This window comes from Colias croceus, chromosome 17 (genome assembly GCF_905220415.1).
Source record: "Colias croceus chromosome 17, ilColCroc2.1".
Taxonomy (NCBI): domain Eukaryota; kingdom Metazoa; phylum Arthropoda; class Insecta; order Lepidoptera; family Pieridae; genus Colias; species Colias croceus.
Window position 1 is genome coordinate 2,286,478 of NC_059553.1, and position 24,506 is coordinate 2,310,983.

General features: G+C 33.1%; 2 protein-coding genes across 3 annotated transcripts in view; one reads left to right on the plus strand and one right to left on the minus strand.

Moving 5' to 3' along the window:
• Window positions 1–11,089, plus strand: part of LOC123699131 (hemicentin-2-like) — a 29,217-nt gene extending 18,128 nt beyond the window's left edge. The window contains exons 5-7 of the mRNA XM_045646008.1: window positions 2,687–2,821; window positions 6,890–7,106; window positions 9,295–11,089. Coding sequence (XP_045501964.1) covers window positions 2,687–2,821; window positions 6,890–7,106; window positions 9,295–9,410 — 468 coding nt within the window. The 3' untranslated portion in view covers window positions 9,411–11,089. The remainder of the gene's footprint in view (window positions 1–2,686; window positions 2,822–6,889; window positions 7,107–9,294) is intronic.
• A 2,273-nt stretch (window positions 11,090–13,362) lies between these two features.
• On the minus strand, window positions 13,363–23,930 carry LOC123699245 (mitochondrial potassium channel ATP-binding subunit). Of its 2 annotated transcripts, XM_045646154.1 has the most exons (14): window positions 23,822–23,930; window positions 23,410–23,749; window positions 22,781–22,936; window positions 21,749–21,894; window positions 20,895–20,970; window positions 19,793–19,933; window positions 18,755–18,939; window positions 17,869–18,046; window positions 17,460–17,579; window positions 17,085–17,188; window positions 16,201–16,375; window positions 15,187–15,365; window positions 14,483–14,630; window positions 13,363–13,723 (listed from the first exon to the last, which is right to left on the minus strand). In XM_045646154.1, the coding sequence occupies exons 1-14, from the start codon at window positions 23,866–23,868 to the stop codon at window positions 13,631–13,633; spliced, it is 2,088 nt and encodes a 695-aa protein (XP_045502110.1). In that variant the 5' UTR covers window positions 23,869–23,930; the 3' UTR covers window positions 13,363–13,630. The 2 variants fall into 2 exon arrangements, with proteins under 2 accessions (XP_045502110.1, XP_045502111.1); XM_045646155.1 differs by lacking the exon at window positions 23,822–23,930 and having other exon boundaries at window positions 23,634–23,742.
• Window positions 23,931–24,506: the final 576 nt, after the last annotated feature.

The following is a 24,506-nucleotide window of genomic DNA, read 5'->3' on the forward strand; positions in this document are numbered from 1 at the left end:
CCGACTTCAAAAAAAAGGAGGAGTTTATCAATTCGGCCGGTATATTTTAATTATAACAGGATCGTGGGTGAAAGTTCATTTATATTTAGGTTTAATTCAACCATAATAAATTATATAAAGTGATTATTGTTAATACAAACGAACGAATAAAATTTTAAACACATTTAAACCATCCAATTTATTACCTGTGATACTTATATTGCCACATTTTATGAGGTAATATATCGACATAATAACTTTTAAATGGATGTTTAAATAAAAGTTATAATAATTTTTAAAACCTCACAATACATCGAATTAACTTACCAATTCATATTTTAATACGAAAGATTAAAACATGAAGATGATTGATATATTCTTTAACATATTTTACGTTATTGTTATTTACTTTAAATAAAGTTACTTTCTTTCCTATATAACTAGCTCATCCTTGCGTCCATCTTTGCTCATCTAACTACAATTTATAAGAAAGCATGATGAAAAAGTTCCAGTTTAGTTTCCCTTTACAAATTTTTACATACTGGGTGTAATCTTTGTTGAGTCGTTGTTTGATGTAAAATTTTTGGATATTTCCCGTTTTATTAAAAAAAAGTTATTATTGTCATTTTACTTATCAGGTAAAATACTTTCAATATCAGTTTTAAGTTTTTTGATATCTCAAATAGCTACGGAAATCGCCTGTGCACATTACGATACACCCTCTATGTAAACAAAAACAACAAATTCGAACTGCGCCGTAACATCCAAAACGCGTAATATCTCAACATACTCATGATTTAATGATTTACGTTCACTTATTTCTAACTTTCACTAACATATCTCCATTCTGTTTTGCAAGAGCCCAGCCAAGGGTCCCTTTGTCCTGACCCTTCGCGATGATTCATGACACCTTATTTGCTGAAGGGCCTGCCCTTTTACCCGAGGCTGACCAAAAAGATTCCTTTATTTCAAGCCGATACGTATAATTTTCTTTATGCAAATAGCCCTGTGCCATCTCGGAGCACTAAAATATTCAAGAGAGCGCCTTCGAGCGACTTTTTCTCGTTTTATATCGTATTTTGCAAAGGAGACTGAAATCGCAAGGCCTGTTATATGGAATAGACCTTATTATGCGCTTTATCATTAAAGAAACCGGGAATTGTCGTAATTATTGTGTTCTTATGGAGATTTCGGCAATTTGGGGCTAATAATGTAAGGTAATAAATACATCAAAGAGATGTACACATTTTTTTCATTAATCATACAATTATTATAAGACAGTTAAAAAATGTAAATATTTTTATTCTACGCAAATGTAGAGTCTAAGCTATTTTATAACAATTTTTATAAAATATTAAAAATAGTTAGAATCCACTTTATCTCGATTTAACAACGATATTTAATTCAAATATGAGAATTATTAAATAACTAGCTTTCCGCCCGCGGCTTCGCGCGGCCCGCGTTTTCAAAGAAAATCCCGCGTAGTTCCCGTTCCCGTGGCATTTCCGTGAAAGAGTAACAAACACACACATACACATCCATCCTTACAAACTTTCGCATTTATAATATTAAGTAGGATATTATATTATCAAAATATTGTAAATAACTTAACCAAAAAGCAGATAACATAAAAATATCACAAACAAAAGATGTTCACTTCATAAAAATTACAAATAACGTAAAAAAAAATGTTTCGAATTTGTATTCCTCCGCCTCGTTCCTATATACACAATTTGTAAGGTTTTTTACAAAACGTAACTGCCCCTGCTATGGCCATTTACGCAATGGCACAGTATGTATGAAGTTACATGTATTCCAGTCACGTAGGCAAGTGATTGTTTGCGTATTACACTATTCTGTGGCATTTGGTAAGCGATTGTGTAGAAATTAAGAAGTCGTTTCGAGGGAAGTTTCCTGTGTGTACTAAAATAAAATGTTTGTTAAGAATTGATTTGTTACTCTTTTGGGGTTTATTTGATTCTACTTTGGAATTTCTTGTCGTTTCTTCCCCGTAGAAAGGTGGTAAATCATTCCAATTTAAACGAATTAATACAGCGTTCCCAAACTGAATTTTAAACTAATACTTTTAACTAAAAAAAACACGTAGGTACTGTTTTATTTCTATTTGAAAAATTCTCTATCCATATCTGGAAAATTGTTTAAACAAATTGGTTATATTAAAAATTAAAATGCAAAAATGTTCAATATATGTAACTAATGGTTCCTGTCTAACATGATCTATTTTTGGTACGTTTAATCGTTATATTTTTTTTATATATTATTGGAGGGCAAACGAGCAGACGCAATGCCTAAAATATGATATTTTAAATATTTTGGATAACTCTACCATAAAGCTTTAACAAACCACATTTTATAAGCTTACCTAATACGTACAAATGTAATTGGAACGTCACGTAACTATTAAATTTATTATTTACATCATAAAACACAAGCTTATCTAGTCCCTTGATGCTCTTTCTATTTCTCTGAGCTACTGTCCAGAACAACTGAAATTAATTTAATGCAATTTTGATGAGTTGAGAAGGCAAGAACAAGATGATGACATGATTTTTTTAAGAACAGAAAAAGTCGATCACGAGGCGGGAATCGAATTATATTCTTAAAAAAATTCTCCTTTATAAAGCATTTGAATGCTGTAAGTAAAACTAAATATCAAGATGATAATATTTTATATTTCCCATTCCAGGTGTCAACTCGTACAGGCATAGTGTCTCATTATGTGCGGCTGCAAATAGTAGTTCCAGAAGCATTTATCCTGGGGTCTGGTGAACACCATGTAGATCTGGGCAGCGTCATACATCTCATATGCATTGTGGAAAAGGTTTGTTGTTTTTGTATTTAATTTTAGTAAGTACTAGGTTTCCGCCCGCGGCTTTGCCCGCGCAGTCAAAGAAAAACCCGCATAGTTCCCGTTCCCGTGGGATTTCCGGGATTACGTCATTTTCCCGGGATAAAAAGTAGCCTATGTCCTTTCTCGGGTATCAAAATATCTCCATACCAAATTTCATGAAAATTGGTTCAGTAGTTTAGGCGTGATTGAGTAACAGACAGACAGACAGACAGAGCTACTTTCGCATTTATAATATTAATATGGATTCATTGTTAAATTACCATCTACGTAGGTATTTGTGGATACTCTGTTTATTGATAACGTAAAACAAAGATGGTATATTATTATGTGAGGTCTTCTTTCAGTTCAAATATCACAATATATCAATCTAGTGATTCGTACTTATCTATTTCATACATTGAGGCTAATTAAATTTTAGTTCAATATACTATCTACTAATGACTAGGTACTAATTTTACATTTTACCTACTGATGGTACCTATTCATCGAAAACAAGTTTACAAGGAAAAAATATTGCTGATCAGTGATCACCTTATCCATTATCATTGATTTTCCATAAGAGAAAGGTGCCTTGTTACTTGTGTAATGTAGATATTTTATTTTCCTTTCTTTTGAAAAGAATAAAAAATGCATAAATTAAGATTATTTGCTAACGATAGATCTCTTAGATTACTAAAAAGCGTTTTATCAACGAATATACAATTAATGTATTCATTCTTATAAAGTCTTGGTAGATGATTAAACATAGTTTTTAATTTTATATTCATTAGTTTTAAACTACTGAACAATCTAAGAAGTTGAGAGCTTGTTCTCATAATATATTCTACTTTTCTTTAAAGTTTTATAACGGACCTTAAACATTCATTATTATTCATTTTATCCTGTGAGTATTACATCGCGCATGCTCGAAGTAGTTGGAATATACTCATACGTACCGACATTTTGCGTACAATTAACAAATTAAACTTGAAATTAATTACTACAGAAAGCCTTTATAATATAATAAAGTTTACATAAGGACTGGCTGAAGCCTAGGGCGTAAATCTGGGTACACACAGATTTTGAAGTGAAACTTCTTTAGGCGCGTTGAGAGTAAAATTTCAAAGTCGCGTCATGGCAATACCGTCACATCATGGAGCAAGGTGACGATTTTATCAAACCGTGCCAAAGAAGTTTCGCTCCTGACACGTGTGCTAGGCACACAATCTTTTTTATGATTTTTTGAAAAATTAAAAATTCAGTAACTACCTATCTACCGAGAAAAGTGTGATTAGACGTTAGGTATCTTCTTCGGCTTCACCCTAAAAAAATAGAATATTTAGCGAACTTTTGAAACTTAAAATTATCAAAAGATCCTTACAAATAATGTATCTAAATCCGCCTACAGCACATGAAATAAACTATCATCATGAAAAAATAAGTAACAAAGGGCAAATTGAAATTCTCTATCGCACACATCCCCAAGGAACAACCCTTCAGTTAAACATTAACACGGTTAACTTATTTAGGGCTCTTTGAATCGATACATCCGTGGATGCGGGCAATCATCCGCTTGGATGGGTCCTACTCAATAATTAAGTGCAATATTATGTGTTTATTCGGGAATTTAGGTTCTTTGTGATGTTAATTACAGGTGATACTGTGGTATAAACTGTACTTAAGAGGGCTTATTCAATTTAACGCAAGTCAAAATCTCCGCGATCTATTACGATAGATCGCGGCTTGCGCTATCCTTTTACTATGAACAGCATAGGTCCACAGGAAAGCGCCGAGCAACATGTCCTCTCTCTGGAAAGTAGAGATGCAACGAATAGATGTTTGGCCGGATACCGGATACCGGATGTTCGGCCTGACCACCAGCCGAATGTTCGGTATCCGGCCGCCGAATATTCGGCCGACGGCATTTTGAGTTTCGTAGGTGCGTGTCGCGCACCGGCACGCCGCCTGTGAAGTGCAGGTTTTGACTTGTTTCGTAGTGAACGTTCGCGCGGTCACAGTTCTTGGTAGAGACACTTTTATCGTGTCAGTGAAAAAAAAATTCGTTAAAAATAATAAACAGCTTCAATTACAACTGTCTTTATTTCGATTCTATTTATAAAATCTACCAATTTTACTATCCGGTATCCGGCCTGATAGTACATTACCATCCGGTATCCGGCCGGATAGTAAAAAAGGGCCGGATAAGCCGGATACCGGATAGGAACCGAATATTCGGTGCATCTCTACTGGAAAGGCTCGCTGCCGACTGATTTTAATCGGGTCGCGCGCAGTGTTTTATAGTACTTTAAAAAAAATTGTAGAAAAATAATAGAGGTACCTTAGTTGATTTTTTAAATTTTATCTTATAAATAAGACGTTCTTTTATTGCAATATTTATAAATTATATTCAATTAAGTCAAATATCTTGGTGAAAATAATCATTTTGTCGACTATAATTTCTAAAAAAATTCACATTGTTCGGATTTTAATTTCGTAAGTTAGGAGTCTAAAATAAAAAAATCTTTTAACTAACTATTTTAATAAGGATTTTTGCAGTTAGTTAAAAAAAATTGTGTGTTAGATCTGTCAGCAATTTCAGATATTTTTAGCTTCGAAATTGACACTAAAAGTGAAATCAAGTAATCATCGGCTTAGTTATATTGATGGTATTCACAAATACTGTATTAATTGAAAAAAACTTTTAACTAACTATATAGACAATAAAATTTCCTAAAATTATTAGAAATTCATATGTTTGTAAGATAAGTGGTTGATGGACAATCTAGTTTGAAAAATCACATATTTGAGCCAAACAGCGCACGGACCGCGTACACGGCCTTAACATAATATAGGTATATAATTATGTGTTTATTCAAGCTAAGTACCTACTTAGTAAATTGTAATGGAATGGAATTTGATAAATATTTTATTTTCCATCTATAAATGTTTTATTACGTTGGTAATCGTATCATAATAACATTTTAGTTCTCAAATTTTATCCTGGTCATTGGACTGGTAGCGATTATTTTCTATGCTAGAAAAATATTATATCCATATTACTTAATACCTATGAATTTCCCTATATTCATTTTTGGTTGATACTCCATCCATCAGAATCCTGGGCATCATCCACATATCGAGTTACCTACACTATAGTTTTGCAAGGACTGATTGTTGTATGAAATCATACCCGAAAACCAATAATTATGCTTTAATTAGGTATATGAAACTCTAACTTCGCTCGAAGAGATGGTTAGTGTTAGTTTTTATTTTTTACAAATTTTTATCCTAATCCAAATATCCATGTGCATTCATATCCTACGAAATATTATTGTGTGATTAATACTTAAAGATATTTCTATATAGATAGATAAAGCTTTATTAACAACTAGCTTCCGCCCGCGACTCTGTCCGCGCGGATATCGGTCTTCGCGTGGATGGTTATTTCTCCATTTTGAGTACCTCTGTCAATAACATTCTTATAAATATCTATTGGACCCAATTCCCAAATACGGCTAGGCCTATAATAATACGCAACGTGTGTTCGCGGTTCTACAGAACAACGTCTATGGATAAAACTGAAAAATTAAGATTAATTTTTTTCTACGTATTTTTCCAGGATAAAAAGTATCCTATTTTACGCCCAGGATAATAAGGTATAATTATACCAAGTTTCATCGAAATCGAACCGCTAGTTTTCACGTGATGCCTTCACATACAGACAGACAGACAGACAGACAGACAGACAGACAGACAGACAAAAATTTTTTTAATCACATATTTGGGTTTGGTATCGATCCAGTAACACCTGCTATTTATTTTTTCAATATTTTCAATGTACAGAATTGACCCTTCTACAGATTTATTATATGTATAGACTACGTCATATTATTATGTTTACGCCATTGCTCAAGTTTTTTTTTTATAGAGCAAACAATTTGGCAGGTACTTGATATGTCACCACCGCGGACCGCCCCTCAACACTTACAACAAAGGCAGTGTTGCAGTTGCTGCTCTAGTTTTTAATTGTAAATAAAATCTGAATTAATAAAATTCCAGAGCCCGACCCCACCACAATACGTGTTCTGGTACCACAACGACCGCATGATCAACTACGACGCTACCCGCGGCGGTATCACCGTAGAAACAGAACCAGGCGCTCGCACGCAGTCCCGTCTTACCGTACGCGGAGCGACGCTACGGGACTCTGGGAACTATACATGCAGTGCGAGTAATACCGAACCCGCGTCTATACATGTCTTCGTGTCGGAAGGGAGTGAGTATCTTCGTGTAAACAACTCTAGGTATATAGATACCCGTCTCCATGGCAACCGAACCGCGCGCACGCAGTCCATCCTCACTGTACGCGGCGTGACGCTACGGGACTCTGGGAACTATACATGCAGTGCGAGTAATACCGAACCCACGTCTATACACGTCTTCGTGTCGGAAGGGAGTGAGTATCTTGGTGTAAACAACTCTATATAGATACCCGTCTCCATGGCAACCGATCCGCGCGCACGCAGTTCCGCCTCACTGTACGCGACGTGACGCTACGGGACTCTGGGAAGTATACATGCAGTGCGATTAATACCGAACCCGAATCTATACACGTCTTCGTATCGGAAGGGAGTGAGTATCTTGGTGTAAACAACTCTATACAGGGTGTAATCGTTAAGTGTGCACAAGCGATTATTCCGTAACTATTGCAGATACCAAAAAACTTTAAACTGATATCGAAAGTACTTAACCTAATGAGTAAAATGGCCATAATAAATTTTTTAAAATAAAACGAGAAATATCCAAAAATGTGACATTAAACGCTCCCATACATTTTATTTCCCATACATTTTGTATTCATAGCAGATTTTCGAAGTGATGTCCTCATTGTGCAATACAATGAGGAGCTCTATTTACAGTTTCTAGATGAACTTCCCTTCAAATTTGCGAAGTAATTAAAGCAGAAAACCAAAAAAAGAAAGAAAAAGCTAAAATCTTTCATAATAAATGTACTAGGTTGATCTAAAAGTAATGTTAATTGGGTATTTCCTGTGCACATAAAAATATAAAATAAATGTTTTTTGCTTGCTCATGTATTCACTAAGTAATTACAAAAAAATCATATCAACAGGCCACGTTTCCAATTATTTACATTAATTTGAATGTGAGCCGTGCGTGCCAGAATGTTTCCCGACGAAAAGAAGAAACAACGATTCGACATGTAGAGGGTAAATTTCTAAATTTTTAATGATATCAGGATAATGTTTTGTGATCATAGACGTTACCCGAGTTCACCATGTTTATGCTGAAACCAAAAAAACAATCAATGTTCTGGATGCGAGCTTCCAAAGTGAAGATGAAGAAATTCAAAGTGAAAATCAGTAGGTTAGATTAAAGCGGTAGTTTTTTGGGACGCTGAAGGAATAATTATGGTGGAATATTTTAAAAAGGTAGCCACTTTATTGGGCTCTTACTAAACAGACCAAATTAAAAGATTGCGGTAGGTTAGTAAGGAAAAGAGACATGGCAAACTGCGGACCTGAACGCTGTTTCACCAAGACAACGTACCAGATCACAAAGCGTCAGTTGCGATGGCTGCCATTCAAAAATCGGCATTCCAAATGCTTGAACACCTACCCTATTTTTTAGATCTAGCTCCTATTTGCTTTTATCTCTTTCCTCGGCACAAGAAACACTTTCTCAGCAATAAATTATTTTAAGACGACAGCGAAGTGATGGCCGCGTGGAGGGGTTTTTGTGGATGAAGTCAAAGTTTTTTTTATAGTTTTGGAAAAAAAATATTGAAGTATATTTTCTAGTTAGAAGACTATATTCTAGAGAACTACATAATTATTATAACTGTAATGACCTTGTTTAATATTGATTATCATTACTTTTGGATCAACCCATGTACATGGGATATTCGTATCTCATACTAAATGTATGGGAGGGTTTCAAGTTAATTTTTTAGATATTTCTCGTTTTATTTTTAAAAATTTATTATGGCCATTTTACTCATTAGGTTAAATACTTTCGATATCAGTTTAAATTTTTTTGATATCTGTAATAGTTACGGAATAATCGCCTGTGCACACTTAACGATTACACCCTGTATAGATACCCGTCTCCATGGCAACCGAGCCGGGCGCTCGCACGCAGTTTCATCTCAAAGACTTGGGTGACTACCTATAAAAGGAGGTAAAAGAAAAACAACAGGTAAAAGGAAAACAATATTTGAATAAACGGGTTTTGAAATATAGTCTAGAATCGAAAGCACTTACAAAGCGCGCCTAAATGCTGAATCAATTTTATTACCTACCAATAAAATGAAACTTCAAAGTTTATAATACAGTTTTTTCTGTTGCTTTGTGAGCTGATCAACAAATAATTATCCATCTAATTATCTGTAATCTATGAATAATCCATTTCCCACCAAAACTTGACATTCCACCACCATTTTCCAGGCAACAAGATGGCCGCCATCTTGCGCCGCAACACGAGCGCCATTCACGGCATCACGTCGAGTGTGACTTGCATCCTCTTGCTCGCGTCTGTACTGATACACTTCGTCCTGCGATGACGGTAGAGGCTAGCGCTGGTTAGATTTAGCTGCATTTCTTGGTAATAAGTTGGTGATCAACTTGTATGGGAATTTAATTAATTTTAAACACCGCTGTTTTTGAAAGTTGTGTTGAAGTGTGGAAAGTTATGTTATGGGTTATGGGTTTGGTTTCATAAAAAATTTTAAATGTAGATAATCTCAATAATAGTTTCAGTTTGTAGCTATAAATACTGAGAAAGAAATGTTTTCTTGTTTACTTGATAAGTCATAAATGTGGTGTTTAAATAATTCAAATTGTATTATCTTGAAATGCAGATTAAAATTAATGCATTATTAACATTCTATCTGACTGAAACTCTTGGTTTTAATATAAGTTGTTTAGTTTTTCCGGCTGTTTATGCGAATGTAGTTACAAGTATACTATTTTATTACATGTCATAAGTGTGGCTATAATGTGATTTAGTTTTTCATAAATAAAATATGTCTTAATGGAAAACAAATAGGTACATATTTCAAAAACATAACTTCTGTTTCTTAGACATACAATAGTTACATTAAAAGAAAAATACTTTAAGTATTTTACTGTCATTGCTAACGAATTGGCAATGCTAATTCTATCAAATATAATCATAGAGATACCATTGACCCTATTCAAATATAGCGTAGTTACAGAAATATGTAAAATATATTCCATTTGTATCACTGTACAAAGTTCACTGGTGTGTTTATTGTCATCCGTCAATTAATTGTGTACGCTATGATATTGTCATAACAAATGATTTTCTACAAAATTTTCTCTTTTACCCTTACTTTTACCATACGAAACCCCTAAAGCTGGGCATTCACGGTCAATCTATCGCAACAAATATGATCGTGAATAGAAAATTCCGACGCAATCGCAAAAAAAATGAATATTAACTACATTCCATTTAAATTATTAGACGTCGCGTCGTACCAAATGAATTGACCGTGAATGGCCATCCATCTTAAAAAGTAGGAACTTCCAACAAAAAGCAATGGAATGAGTTCTTGTTTTTATAGGCAAAGGAGAAAATTTTATTGATGTTTTGTAGGTGTAGCAATCAGGTAAACGTTATTTAAAAAAAACCTCTCCTTGATAGTATAAAATACAATTTAAAATATAATATTTTAAAAAATATTCGATTTTATTTTTAACTTTATTGCGTTCCCTATTTTTTTATAATTATACTTAAGTACATAAATTTCGAAGTTGAGAAGTTTACAATCCTAAAAGGACTGTCAAAACTGATAAGGCCAAACTTCTAAACTTTTAATTGATCTCTCGCTACGCCTACGAACAAACTTGGTATTTTAATAGAAAACCTATAAATATAAAAGTATAGGATATCCGAATTTCTTCAATAGTTGAGATTCAAACTAGATAACCAAAATAAATCATAGCATAATGTTTATTTATTAAAATATGTACAAAATTCATTAAATTCCATTCTTTTTTTTGCAAAGGAAAATTCCCTAAATTAAGTACCTAGTTCAAAATTGTTTATTTGTAAAAAATCTCTACAAATATATTATTAGATTTAGAAAATGTTAAATTGATGGTAATGTAAATTCTTTGGAATTAAAACTTAGTTAATAAATTTAAATGTAAGTATTAACTGATAAAATTATATTAGATCAATCTGTTTACCTTTTTTTATCCAAAAAATATTATTTTTAGTCCTGACAACACTAAACTCATAATTATTGTGTGTGTGCATTCATAATGATACAGAAAAATATAATAATTAGAACAACAAAAATTTATAAATTAGCTTTTTTTATATAAATTTACATTACCCTTTGCAATAATATTAACTTGACAACGAGGCATGGTCTCGAAAGATAATATTGTTAATTTTGTTCATTTAAAAATTATCTAGGCATAATTTTATGTATTATTTAATTATTGTGTGTATATGCCTGAAGGTATGAGTTAAGAATGTATCTAGAACATAAACATCATTGTAATTATTTAAGCAAATTACGAATAATTAAAAAATTGTTTTGTTCTATTTTGAAAGTTTTGAAATTTGCTGTATTTCGTGATACCTTTGAATTTAATGTGAAATCTTATTCTAAAAGTAACATTGTTTGTAAATATAAATGAAAAGCGTAGAAAATAGTTCATTAGGTATAAAATGTAAATAATTTGGTCAGTGTTATTTCAAAATATTAATTGTACAAATAATTTTGGTGATCCTGTATGCAATAAATACTTCTTCGGATAGTTGTGTTTTATTTTTATACGAAACCTGTAGTTATATCTTTTAAAACTCTTGTTATGAATAGGTAAAATCTATAAGTACCTATACATACCTTTCTTATAGTAAGAACCTCTGATATTTCTGAACGAATTTTTGGAAATTTCAAATTTAATTTCTAATGGTGGGTTACTACGGTTTGGTTAATTTGACTTATATTTTCACTAAAATTCTCAAAAAAAAATTCTCCTTATTATTCTCAAATAAAATAATATCTTGTTACAGACTAGAATTTATTTCTGTGCGAATATTTATCATTATTTTATACGAGTTTTGTTCAGTTAAAAACTAGATGGCGCTGTGAAAAGTGATTAAAAATAAAAGCCAAGATATATTTCAACAATTTTATTCACTCTCCTAATAAATCATCTTTCATTTTTTGTATTTTTCACTATACTATATAACTTGTACATTCACATCAATGTTTAGGATGACTTGCCTAAATGCATTTTGCTATTGTCTTGTTGAAATAGCTACGGCAGTGATTTGATAAGTATAATAAAAGAACATTGTATACAATAAAAACAAGTAAATAAATAACGCAGTAATAAAGTAATATAAGTTAGTGACGTTATAAAAAAAATGTGTGTGTGTACTAGTGTACACACGTAAGAAGTGAAACTTCTTTAAGACCTTTTTTTTCAAAAAATAATTTACTATATGCAACTTTACAGAAATATGTCGATTCACGCGTGGTAGGGATAAGAAAAAGATGGCGCGTAACGGAAAAATGTCACGCGTAACGAAAAAATGTTACACTAAATTTTTTTACTACCCCGATAAAGAAGTTTCACTTCAATAATAACGTTTTAATAATAATAATTTCAAACAAGGCAATTTCTTTTCATTTGGTATCTTTATACATTAGATCATAATATATTACAAATATCTTATGTGCCTAACATACAAGAGGATTGCTTGACAATGCGACAAATACTAAAAACCACAAAATATAACATTTAACAGTGATTTAACAAAAGCGACGATCTTCAATTATTTCAATACAATGCCTTCTTCTTTCCTTAAAAAAAAATACCTACTCATATTAATATAGTTATTGAGCAATAAGCTATGTCCCTCTTATCTTTAATTTTATGCATTAGTTTCTGGTAAGTAGACGATCAGCTTTCTATAACCCTCTAGGAAAATATTCTATTATCAAGGATTCAACCCAGGATATATTATATACTAGATTTCCGCCCGCGGCTTCGCCCGCATTTTCAAAGAAAAACCCGCATAGTTCCCGTTCCCGTGGGATTTCCGGGATAAAACCTATCCTATGTTTTAATCCATGTTACCCTTTATATGTGTGCTAAATTTCATTGCAATCTGTTCAGTAGTATTTACGTGAAAGAGTAACAAACACACATCCTCACAAACTTTCGCATTTATCATATTAGTAGGATGTTATTAACCGACCCTAATAGCATTAATTATTATCTTGCATAATGTGTGTCTTATTGTTGATGTCTCTTATATTATGATGTCTCTTTTATAAATAATAAAATGATGAAAAGTACAATAAAAACTGGATACTCCAAAATAAAACTTTTCTCACACCATCCCATACCCCATTTTGATATTTTTAACAAGCTATTTATAGATACGACGGAAATCTGGTTTCCTTAAGAAAATAAATAATTATAAAAAGTAAATGATAACAAAACAATCAAATTATTGTATTTCACTGAGGAAATAATATCAACGTTACTTATCGTTAGAATTTACTTCTTTTATACAAAAATATTAAGGAACAAATACAAGAAATATTCACTTAAAAAAAACAAAGAAAATCGAGTAAGATGTAAAACTGGTAACAATTCCGTATCTTACTCGTAAAATACATTAACTTTAAATTCCTCTATCCTTAAGAACAAAAAATAAATAATAGAGAAAAAAATGTCAAAAAAATAAAAAATATGTCAAAATTGTTCTACTTATGATCTACGACTATTATTATAAGGATCTATTATCTTCTTCTTGGTCTTGCTGTTTGATGAGGTTCCAATAATGTCCCTTCTGCTTCTTCAGTTGATCATGAGTACCCATCTAAAATATAATTATTTATTATGAGAAAAATAACCTTAAATATTAAGTTATAGTATAAGAGAGGAATTAAAAGTAAAAAAAAATTTAAAAAATACAAATACGCCAGGAAAACTATGTCACTCGATAAATTATTGTACTCATGTTTTCATTTTATTATTATCAAAGATGTCGTATGGGAGCCTCCTTACATATTAATTAATAAGAGACTATTACTTTGATTAAATTGGCCAAAAAGAAAAATAACTTATAAGCCGCAATGGCGGAAGACGGTGGTTCGAATCCCGCATCTAAGTTTTCTATTATTTCAAAATTTATAATATTTTTTAAGTGAAACTTCTGTAGCCGCGTTGAGAGTAAAATTTCAAGATCGCGCCATGGCAATACCGTCACGTCCTGGAGTACACTGGACAATTTTGTTATCTTCAAATCTTGCCAAAGCAGTTTCACTTCTGACACGTGTGCTCGGCACACATGCTCTTTTTAACCGACTTCAAAAAAAGGAGGATGTTATCAATTCGGCCGGTATGTTTTTTTTATGTATGTACACCGATTACTCCGAGGTTTCTGAACCGATTTACGTGATTCTTTTTTTGTTCGATGCGGAATGGTGTCAAATTGGTCCCATAAAATTATTCGGATAGACCCAGTAGTTTTTATTTTATGAGCATTTTTGTATGTATTTGTAAATGTTGCAAGTGCAAGTTTGAAGTCGGTTGTTTTTAACGCAGTTATAATAACTCCACTTGTTTATAAACTCACCTCAACAATCTTCCCCTTACTCAACACCACAATTAAATCAGCATTCATGACAGTGGACAGTCTGTGTGCGATCACGAGCACTGTGCGACCTTTGGACGCTGTCTCTAATGCTGTTTGCACCACTTTTTCGCTGGTCGCGTCTAAGGCACTAGAAGGGAAGATTTCTTATTAATTATAATGTTTGAATGAGTTAAGAAATGTGTAGTTAATATGTTTTAAGCATCTTTGTACTGACTGTAAAGAAATTATCCAGAAATTTATTATTATTAACACATTTTTAAGCTATTACATAGCTTCTATCGCGGGTCTTGAGCGCGGGGACCGAATCGAGAAATTCCGTAACGAAAATACCTCACGCTCCCCACTCCGACGGACGGAGGTGTGGCTTGAAGGCATTGTATGCAATAGCTTTACTGCGGCAGTCCCCGAGTGCCACACGTCTTTTTTTTATCATTATATGCCAAATCTTCACCAAGTAGAACTATGCTTATGCCTGTGATTCAGTTTTTAATTGTTCGTGAAAATTCCGATTCGCAAATCAAAAACAGAGCAAAGCTGATAGGAAACTCTTATTGGTCTTATACCCAATGATTTCCTATCCTAGTCCTAGTTATATTATAGCGACATGCCTCATATAATAAGATGGCGGACAAACGAATTCGAGTTCCCTATTTACCTATAGGTATTCTATGAAAATTTCTCACCTAGTGGCTTCGTCCAGGATCATAACGGGCGGGTTCTTCAGCACAGCTCTGGCTATGGCGATCCTCTGTTTCTGCCCTCCGCTGAGGGACATTCCTCTTTCTCCTACCAATGTATTGTATCCGTCTGGGAAATTTCGTATGAATTCATCCGCGTTCGCTGTTTGGGCTGCGCGGTATACCTAGAAATAAGTATAGTTAAATACTAGGCAAAACAGAAAAATATCAAAAAAAATAAGTTCGCCTCTAATTAATTAGACATCTGTGATCCTACTAATATTATAAACGCGAAAGTTTGTGAGGATGTGTGTGTGTATATTTGTTACTCTTTCACGCAAATACTACTGAACCGATTACAATGAAATTTAGCACACATATAGAGGGTAACTTGGATTAACACATAGGATAGGTTTTATTCCGGAAATTCCACGGGAACGGGTACTATGCAGGAAATCTAATCTTACATAAAAATATATATTGGATTCATTGAGAAAACTTTGCCTACGCGTCTATGAGACAATACTATATACTGTGGCTTAGAACATTACTACCGAAAAGTAAGGTGTCTGATAAACATATCGAAACATGGAGTATTTAAATTAACCTATCAAAAAAAGCAATAAAACACAGAAATTTTTCTTTCGATTGCAAGCAGAATTTTCAAAATGAGTTAAAAGATTTAATTGTTAACCACGCCTTTTTTATTTATCTTTCTTTCAATATATAGTCCTAGTTTATATACTAACTAATTATTACACAATATATAGTCCTAGTTTATATACTAACTAATTATTACACAATATATAGTCCTAGTTTATATACTAACTAATTATTACACAATATATAGTCCTAGTTTATATACTAACTAATTATTACACAATATATAGTCCTAGTTTATATACTAACTAATTATTACACAATATATAGTCCTAGTTTATATACTAACTAATTATTACACAATATATAGTCCTAGTTTATATTACTATACTAACTAATTATTAGAATATATGTACAAACCTCAGCATCACTAGCCTCCGGTTTCCCATACCGTATGTTCTCTCTGACCGTGGTAGCAAACAGCACGGGCTCTTGGCTGATCAGCCCTATGGCCCGACCTCGGAGCCAAGTACAATCCATTTCGCGGATATCCACGCCATCTATGGTCACTGAGCCTTTGTCTACATCGTAGAACCTGGAAATAGAAAGAAATAAGAACAAGTCAATAACTGCGTTAAAAACAACCGACTTCAAACTTGCACAGACAAAAATGCTCATAAAATAAAAACTACTGGGCCTATCCGAATAACATTTTTATGGGACCAATTCGACACCATCCCGCATCGAACAAAAAAAGAATCACGTAAATCGGTTCAGAAACCTCGGAGTAATCGGTGTACATACATAAAAAAAAACATACCGGCCGAATTGATAACCTCCTCCTTTTTTTTTTGAAGTCGGTTAATAAAATCAATTTATTCAATGTTCACCATTATACAAACCCGTTCATATTTTTGTATATGAGAAATGGCACAAAAAAAAATACTACACAGTATTATTAAGGCAGTAAAAATAAATTTATACCGTAAATGTAAAAATGTATTGGCTATGCGTGTAGTCAGATGAAACTCTCATGAGGATGATAATATGTTTGATCGCGGTAAAAGTAGCCTATGTCAATCTCTCTTCTTACGATCTCCAGACACAAAAATCAAATCATGAAATTGCTTCCTTGCGGTAAAGAGAGATAAACAAATGAGTAAATAATTTCATCTTTTTTCTAAAGTGCAAAGAAAAAAAAATGGGAATTTTAAATATTCATTCGAATTACTATCCAACGGTAGAAGCTGTCCATTATCTTGATTTCAAAATTATTTATGCTAAACTGATAGCTCAAAACTGACCTTTCTAATAAAGCAGCTATGGTCGATTTTCCATTGCCAGAACTACCCACTATGGCGACAGTCTTGCCCGCCGGTATTTTTAAGTTGAAGTTGTTCAACACAATCTGAAATGTATTTCAACAAAGTTATAGAATTTTTTCTAAGAGAATAATAAAAACAATTCATAATCATTACTATTATAAAAAAGAGCGTGTGTGCCGAGCATACATGTCAGAAGTAAAACTTATTTGGTAAGATTCAAAGATACCAAAATCGTCGCCTTACTCCATGACGTGACTGTATTGGGATGATACGACCATGGAATTTTACTCTCATCGCGCCTAAAGAAGTTTCACTTCAATAAAATACAAATAATAATAATAATAATCTACTCACAGCTTCTGGTCTTGTTGGATAAGAGAAAGAGACGTCCTTAAATTCGATGTCGCCGTGAAACTCGTGATATTTGATCACTTTCGTGCCCGATGTGTCCATTTTTGGTTCTTTGTTTATATACTGCAATTGTTAAGGGTAAATATATCAATTTGAGTATTTAGGTGAATATATCATATGAATGTTATTATTTTAATGAAACAAAAAAAAATGATAGCTTATTGACAGGAGGAATAGAAAATATTTCTAGATCCTCGATTTTATTTATTGAATCGATTTTATCTATTTCACAAACCTTAAACCTTATTTATTACGCTGGTGTTATAAAGCATCATTCCTGGTCTCTTTTACTTTAACATCGGAAGAAAAAAACAAAAATATTTTTACCAATAAAAATCAATTATTAACTCACCTCAAAAACCCTGCCACCCGCGCTTATCCCTTTAATAACAGCGCCAAAAAGCAGGGATATCTGGGCAACAGAGCGTTGTATAGTTTGCGCGTTAACAAGGAAGGCCATCACGTCGCCCGCCGACATCTGCCCCGTGGACATTAAGTGCCCGCCCAGGAACATTGTCGCTAACACCATGCTTTGGAAAAACGAGATTTTTTTTTAAAAATGCCCCTAATCTCTATTAGGAGACATCTATCTCTAGCTTTAAACGTGGTCTGAAATTATCGTCTCCAATTCCAGACTGTTAAAAGACACCCTAATAAGCGACTTTTAAGTAACTTTTGCAATAATCGTCATCAATACTGGACTAGCTAAACACTTTTATAGGTGGTCTGAATTTATTGTCACCAATACAAAGTTAAAAGACACCCTCATATTATAGAGCTCTTAAGTAGCTTTTGTAACAGCCATCATCAATACTAGACTGTTATTTAATAATGGAAATTTTAAAATGACCTTATATGCTGTTCCTAGTTGATGACACTTATATAAGTGTCCTCAAGTATTACGTCGAGTAAGTATATACTTAGAGTTAGGTGGTCTGAAACCACCACATTGTCACCAATCCTAATCAAAAATAGAATCTATACAGGGTGTAATCGTTAAGTGTGCACAGGCGATTATTCCGTAACTATTGGAGATATCAAAAACTTTATAGTGTTATCGAAAGCCCTTTACGTAATTAGTAAAATTACAATAATAATTTTTTAAAAATAAAACGGGAAATGTCCAAAAAGTTACATTAAACGTGGGCGGAAGCTAGTTGTAAATAAGACTGAAGTCAATAAGTAATTGAGAACTATATACAAACGGACAAAACTACAATAAAGTTCCTTTTACATACCCATTCAAAAACAAATTAGTCCCAGCCTGGAACAATCCCACACCCAAACCCAATTCCATACTAAGTTCCGCCGCAGTATCACACTCCTCTGCGAACATTCTAGCTTCATTCTCTTCACCAGCAAACGCTCGCACTGTACGCATGTTGGATATCGCTTCTTCCGCTACTAGAGTTGCTTTTTCTATCTGGAAATTATATTGATTGAGTTTTTATTGAAGTTTAGCAGAATTTAATCTATACTAATATTATAAAGCTGAAGAGTTTGTTTGTTTGTTTGAACGCGCTAATCTCGGGAACTACTGGTCCGATTTGAAAAATTATTTCGGTGTTAGATAGCTCATTTATCGAGGAAGGATATAATATATCCTATAGTCGTAGCGTGATGATACGACCAGCAGGAGAGAAGCCACGGGGGTGAAACCGCGCAGAGCAGCTAGTAAATAATAATAATAATAAATATTTCGGGACATTTTTCACACACAGCAGGATCTCATCCCATACTAAGCTTTCGCTTGTGTTATGGAAACCAGATGGCTGATAAACATACATTTATATAATTTTAAATAAATACTTATATAGATAATTAACACGCAGACACAGAGCAAACATCTATGTTCATCACACAAATATTTGCCCCGGGTGGGGATCGAAACCACGACCTCTAGCTTCAAGGCAGGGCCACTACCAACCAAGCCAACCGGCCAGTCAGTCAATTTGTTGAAATAGTAGCAGTTGAACTACTAGAAGAAGTTTTATGACAACTAGCGTTAATTATTATTTATTACTAAAAATGCCCGACACCCTGTATAGTGTATATATCGACTTTATTTATAACCTCGCGAAACAGATTATAAGCAAACTCTGCGTTTAAAATTTTCCAGTGACAGTTAAAATTATATTCTACATACAAGTGTTTAGGAAAACAACTGGACCGATTTTAATGAAGTTTTTGCGAGTTTTCAGGTGGATTAGCAAATAGATTTACTATTTGCAAGCGAAGCCACTGAAAAAGCTAATTTCAATGAAAATCATACACACCTGTCCCTGCACTTCCCGAGACAGTTTCCTCAATAGCGAACCAATGAACGTGCCTCCTATGACCACAGTGGGGACACAGATAAGTGTCATCCCGGTTAAATGTGGGGATATTACTAGCAGGCTTACCGCTGATCCTACCACCTGTAAACGTAAATAAATGATTAGGGTACAGGTAATGAAATGCACTAATACATAATAAGATTCAATGCACTGCAAGTTAATTTATATTTTTTGGTTTTTATGGCATTCAAATGCTTTATAAATATAAATTTATAAAGAATAGAAAAAATTCGATCACGAGGCGGGACTCGAACCCGCATCCTTCGCGCCATTCCGGGGCGGATGCCTAACCAACTCAGCCACTCGTGACCCGCCTGAGCAATCGAATTTATTCTACTCTTTCAGTTTTTATGTGTCTTAAGGGACACACCGCGCGCCATCTATTGAGATGATTTAACAACCATCTCAACCAATATGAAGCACTTTTCAGTGAATACAATATTGTAACGATGGAACACGACCTTTTTGTTGAATTTATATTTTTTTGTTTTTTTTTTTATGGCATTCAAATGCTTTATAAATATAAATTTATAAAGAATAGAAAAAAAAAAGAAAAGTGCTTCATATTGGTTGAGATGGTTGTTAAATCATCTCAATAGATGGCGCGCGGTGTATCCCTTAAGACACATAAAACTGAAAGAATAGATTAAATTCGATTGCTCAGGCGGGTCACGAGTGGCTGAGTTGGTTAGGCATCCGCCCCGGAATGGCGCGAAGGATGCGGGTTCGAGTCCCGCCTCGTGATCGAATTTTTTCTATTCTTTATAAATTTACACTGCAATTTTTACAACAAAGTTCATTTTTTTTAACAAAGTTCATTTATTGCTTAAAACTTTGATACTTTAAAAAAAGAGCATACGTGCCGAGCACACGTGTTGAAGTGAAAATTCACTTGACTTGATGGTATTGGCATGATGTGACCTTCAAAAAATTGTATGGAAAAATAAACTTACAGCTAATATTGCATAATATGAAATGCAACACAATTTACAGTGCTTAACAATAAAAAAAATATTCAAAAACGCAAAAAATGTTTTATTACCTGAGTGATAGCTCTTAGACCACCAGAAATTGTTTGTTTAAAGGAACTCTTAAAATCTTGAACATCTACTGTTATTCTGAAAATCATTAAAACTTTGGATGTACTTATAATTTTCATAATATTATAGTCTAATAATTATTTATGTTATATTATAATACATTTATATTTTTCGATTTCAAGCCGTTAAACTTATTTTTAAATATTTGACCTTGGGATATTTATTCTTTAGGCTTTAGAGTATTTTTAAGTATATATTTTATTAAAGTGAAACTTTTATTACATCGTCTCAAACTTTTTGGTCTGTGTAGCGCATGTCGCGTGTATCGCGGCTGCCGAGGATGGAGGATGTAGGTATACCTACTCGGCAGCCGACCGACACGCGACATGCGCTACACAAAGCAGTGTTCGGAACCGTTCGAACAGTTTCACTTTTACCGTGGTTTCATAAAACCACACAACATTTTTTATATTATAAATTACAATGATATAAAATTTAAGAAAATGTAATAGATGCAGAAAATAAATTATCAGTAGCTTCTTAGATATACGATATACATAATCCCATCACACATATTTACTAAGAAAGAATTTACTTCTTTATTAGTACAACTGATTAGCAAGATTAGTATATCTATATCTAACCAAATACTTTAAAGTGGTAAAATTTATTGCAATGTAAATATGTAATATGTAAGACTGATTTTAGAAGTGATCAGCTTTTTGGTACCGAGCTGTTGCTTATTTTTATTAGCCTAAGTCATTTTTGTTTTGTTAGTTTTCAACAGGAATCAAACTCACGACCCCTAAGTTTTCACACATCAACCACTTAGGAAATTAATTAAAATTTAAAATACCTATTAACTATTTCTCCCGTTCTCTCTTGATCAAAGAAGGCCATATCCTGCTGAAGTATGGACACAAAGAGGTCTTGCTTCATCTGCGCAGCTACCCGTTCACCGACTTGCGCCAATAGATGGATGTAGAAAAATGTGAATACTGCCTGGAAAAATAAAATAAAAATGTCATGCGTAACGAAAAAATGTTAGTTACACTAAATTTTTTTCCAACCCTTATAAAGAATTTTCACTTCAAAAATATTTTTGAATATTATGGTGTGTGTTTGTATTTATTATAAATATTTCTAGATCAAATACAAATCCAAAGGAAAGGTAATATAAATAATAAAATTATTTGTTAGAAACTACTTTTACATGTTTTAAAAAAACCTACTTTATTTTAGGCTGGTTGCAGAGCTTGACCGACCGTCAGTGCGTACCGTCGGTCCTGACGATACGCATCAACAATTGTATGACTATGACACTAATACGCATGACAATACGCGTGCGTATGGTCGGTCTAGCTATGAACAGTTTTATGAATTTCCATACATATGACAAGCGCAACTGACGTATGAAATGAAATGATGCAAAAAAAAATTGTCACTAAATATACTTCTCCCTGGAGCAAGTAACATAGAAAGTTATGCTTTCATCTATACTAATATTATAAAGCTGAAGAGTTTGTTTGTTTGTTTGTTTGTTTGAACGCGCTAATCTCAGGAACAACTGGTCCGATTTGAAAAATTCTTTCGCTGTTATATAGCCCATTTATCGAGGAAGGTTATAGGCTATGTGTCATCACGCTAGGACCAACAGGGGTGGAGTCACGGGGGTGATACCGCGCGGAGCAGCTAGTGATAATATAAACATATTGGTCCAGTAAATTTGAGTAATTTTCAATAATACAAAAACGGACCAAAACAGTAACATTATAAACAGAACATGCTTTGCGTGATAGTCCTTGAAATTCTCATCAAGAATAATATTTGTGACTAATTAGAATTATTATAATTGAATTCATCAACAAAACATCATAAAAATAATTACCTGGCCAATATACAAAGAAATCATCTTGAGCGCAGGATATTTAATCTGATCAATGAAATCTAAGTTAGGATTGCTTCTCATATCAGCCAATATATTAACAATTACACCCAACATGGCCGGAATGTAGATATTAAGAAATGCCACTGCCATCGCTGACTGAAAAATAACATTTTGTTTATAGTTATGCATAATCTTATTAGGCTTGTAACTTTATAATAAAAAAAAAGTGAACTCCCGTGTCCCTTAGTGGGGTAAGAGGCAGATTCATACATCTGTTTCACTGATCGATTTTCTTTAGGGACAAGTGGGTGATCAGCCTTCTGTGTCCTACCAGACCGAGACCATTTTTTTGGCTTCGTCTCTACCAGCAATCGAACCCAGGAACCCTCGGATCTACGCACATTCGTCAACCACTGTACCAAGGAGGCGGTCACTTTATAATTTACTTAAAAAAAGCATTAAAATGTATCAACAATAATTTAATAATCTATAATAGTTCTGTAATCTAATAAAGTTTATTAAGTTTAAATATCTGTAGTATGAATCTTAAGTAGTAAAATACATTTACATATTTTCTATACCCAACTTAAGGCTGTTTCAAATACATTGTAAATATACTAAATACTCACAGCTACAGCAGCTGCCAGCAACCATTTATGAGGTTTGAGATACTCCAGGAACTTTGACCAATCAAATTTGCCGCTGTCTTCATTCACATTTGGCCTCCTCTGTATTATTCTTGAAGGAGATTTTGCCTTACACAATACTGATGCATCACTTAATAAAAGACGAGTTCCTAAACCTAAACTAATACCCGTACCAAGCTTCCATGGACTAATAAACTGAAAAACACCTTTTAACTCATTCTCCTTGCAATTTTTAACATTAGATACGTATCTTTTAACAGCATCTGAAGGTTTATTCTTTAGTAAGTTTGTAAAATATCCATTGCTTCTTATCGGCGTTAACCTGAAAATAGAGAATTTATTATTGTTTATCCTGTTCAAATGAAAACTTTGTAAACAATTCCAAAATATGTACCTTGGTCGCATTAATTGACATGACTGCACTTGTAGTAATTGCCACATTTTGTATATATTTTTATTGTGGTTTTACAATTAAATAAACATGATTGTTATATATTAAATATATATTATAATAAATTAAGGTTTAAAAACATAGGTTAAAAAATGTTACGAAACTTGTCAATGTCATGATCACCTGACAGTCGGTGTCTCGATGACGTTGACATTGAGTAATTTTTTTTTTTTAATAGTTGGTTTTTGTTACTCTGATACGAGGTTTCAAATTCAAAGTTTTATTTTATTTGCAAGAATCTGTGGCAAGAATGCACTTATTCTGTACAAAGTTACAAATTAGATAGATATCAATACTCAGTAAGTAAATGCTGATTTTTATATTTATTTTATTTTAACCGTCCAGTTCTTGTGATTTCAAATAAAAATAGGGCAATAATAAGAAAAAACAATCCAAACTCGCATTTAAATTATTGTTATTCAATATATTTATATCTTTTGGCAAGTGAATCTTCTCGGGTAAACGAATCTTCTATGTTTTACTAGCAAGCTATATCACTACAAAGTACTTAGGTATCATTAAAATCCATCATCACAATCTTTCACGTTTATTATTATAATTTATTTTTATAGACTTATTCAGCCGTTCCTACCATTATATTTACATAATATTGTAACAGCGTAGGTAC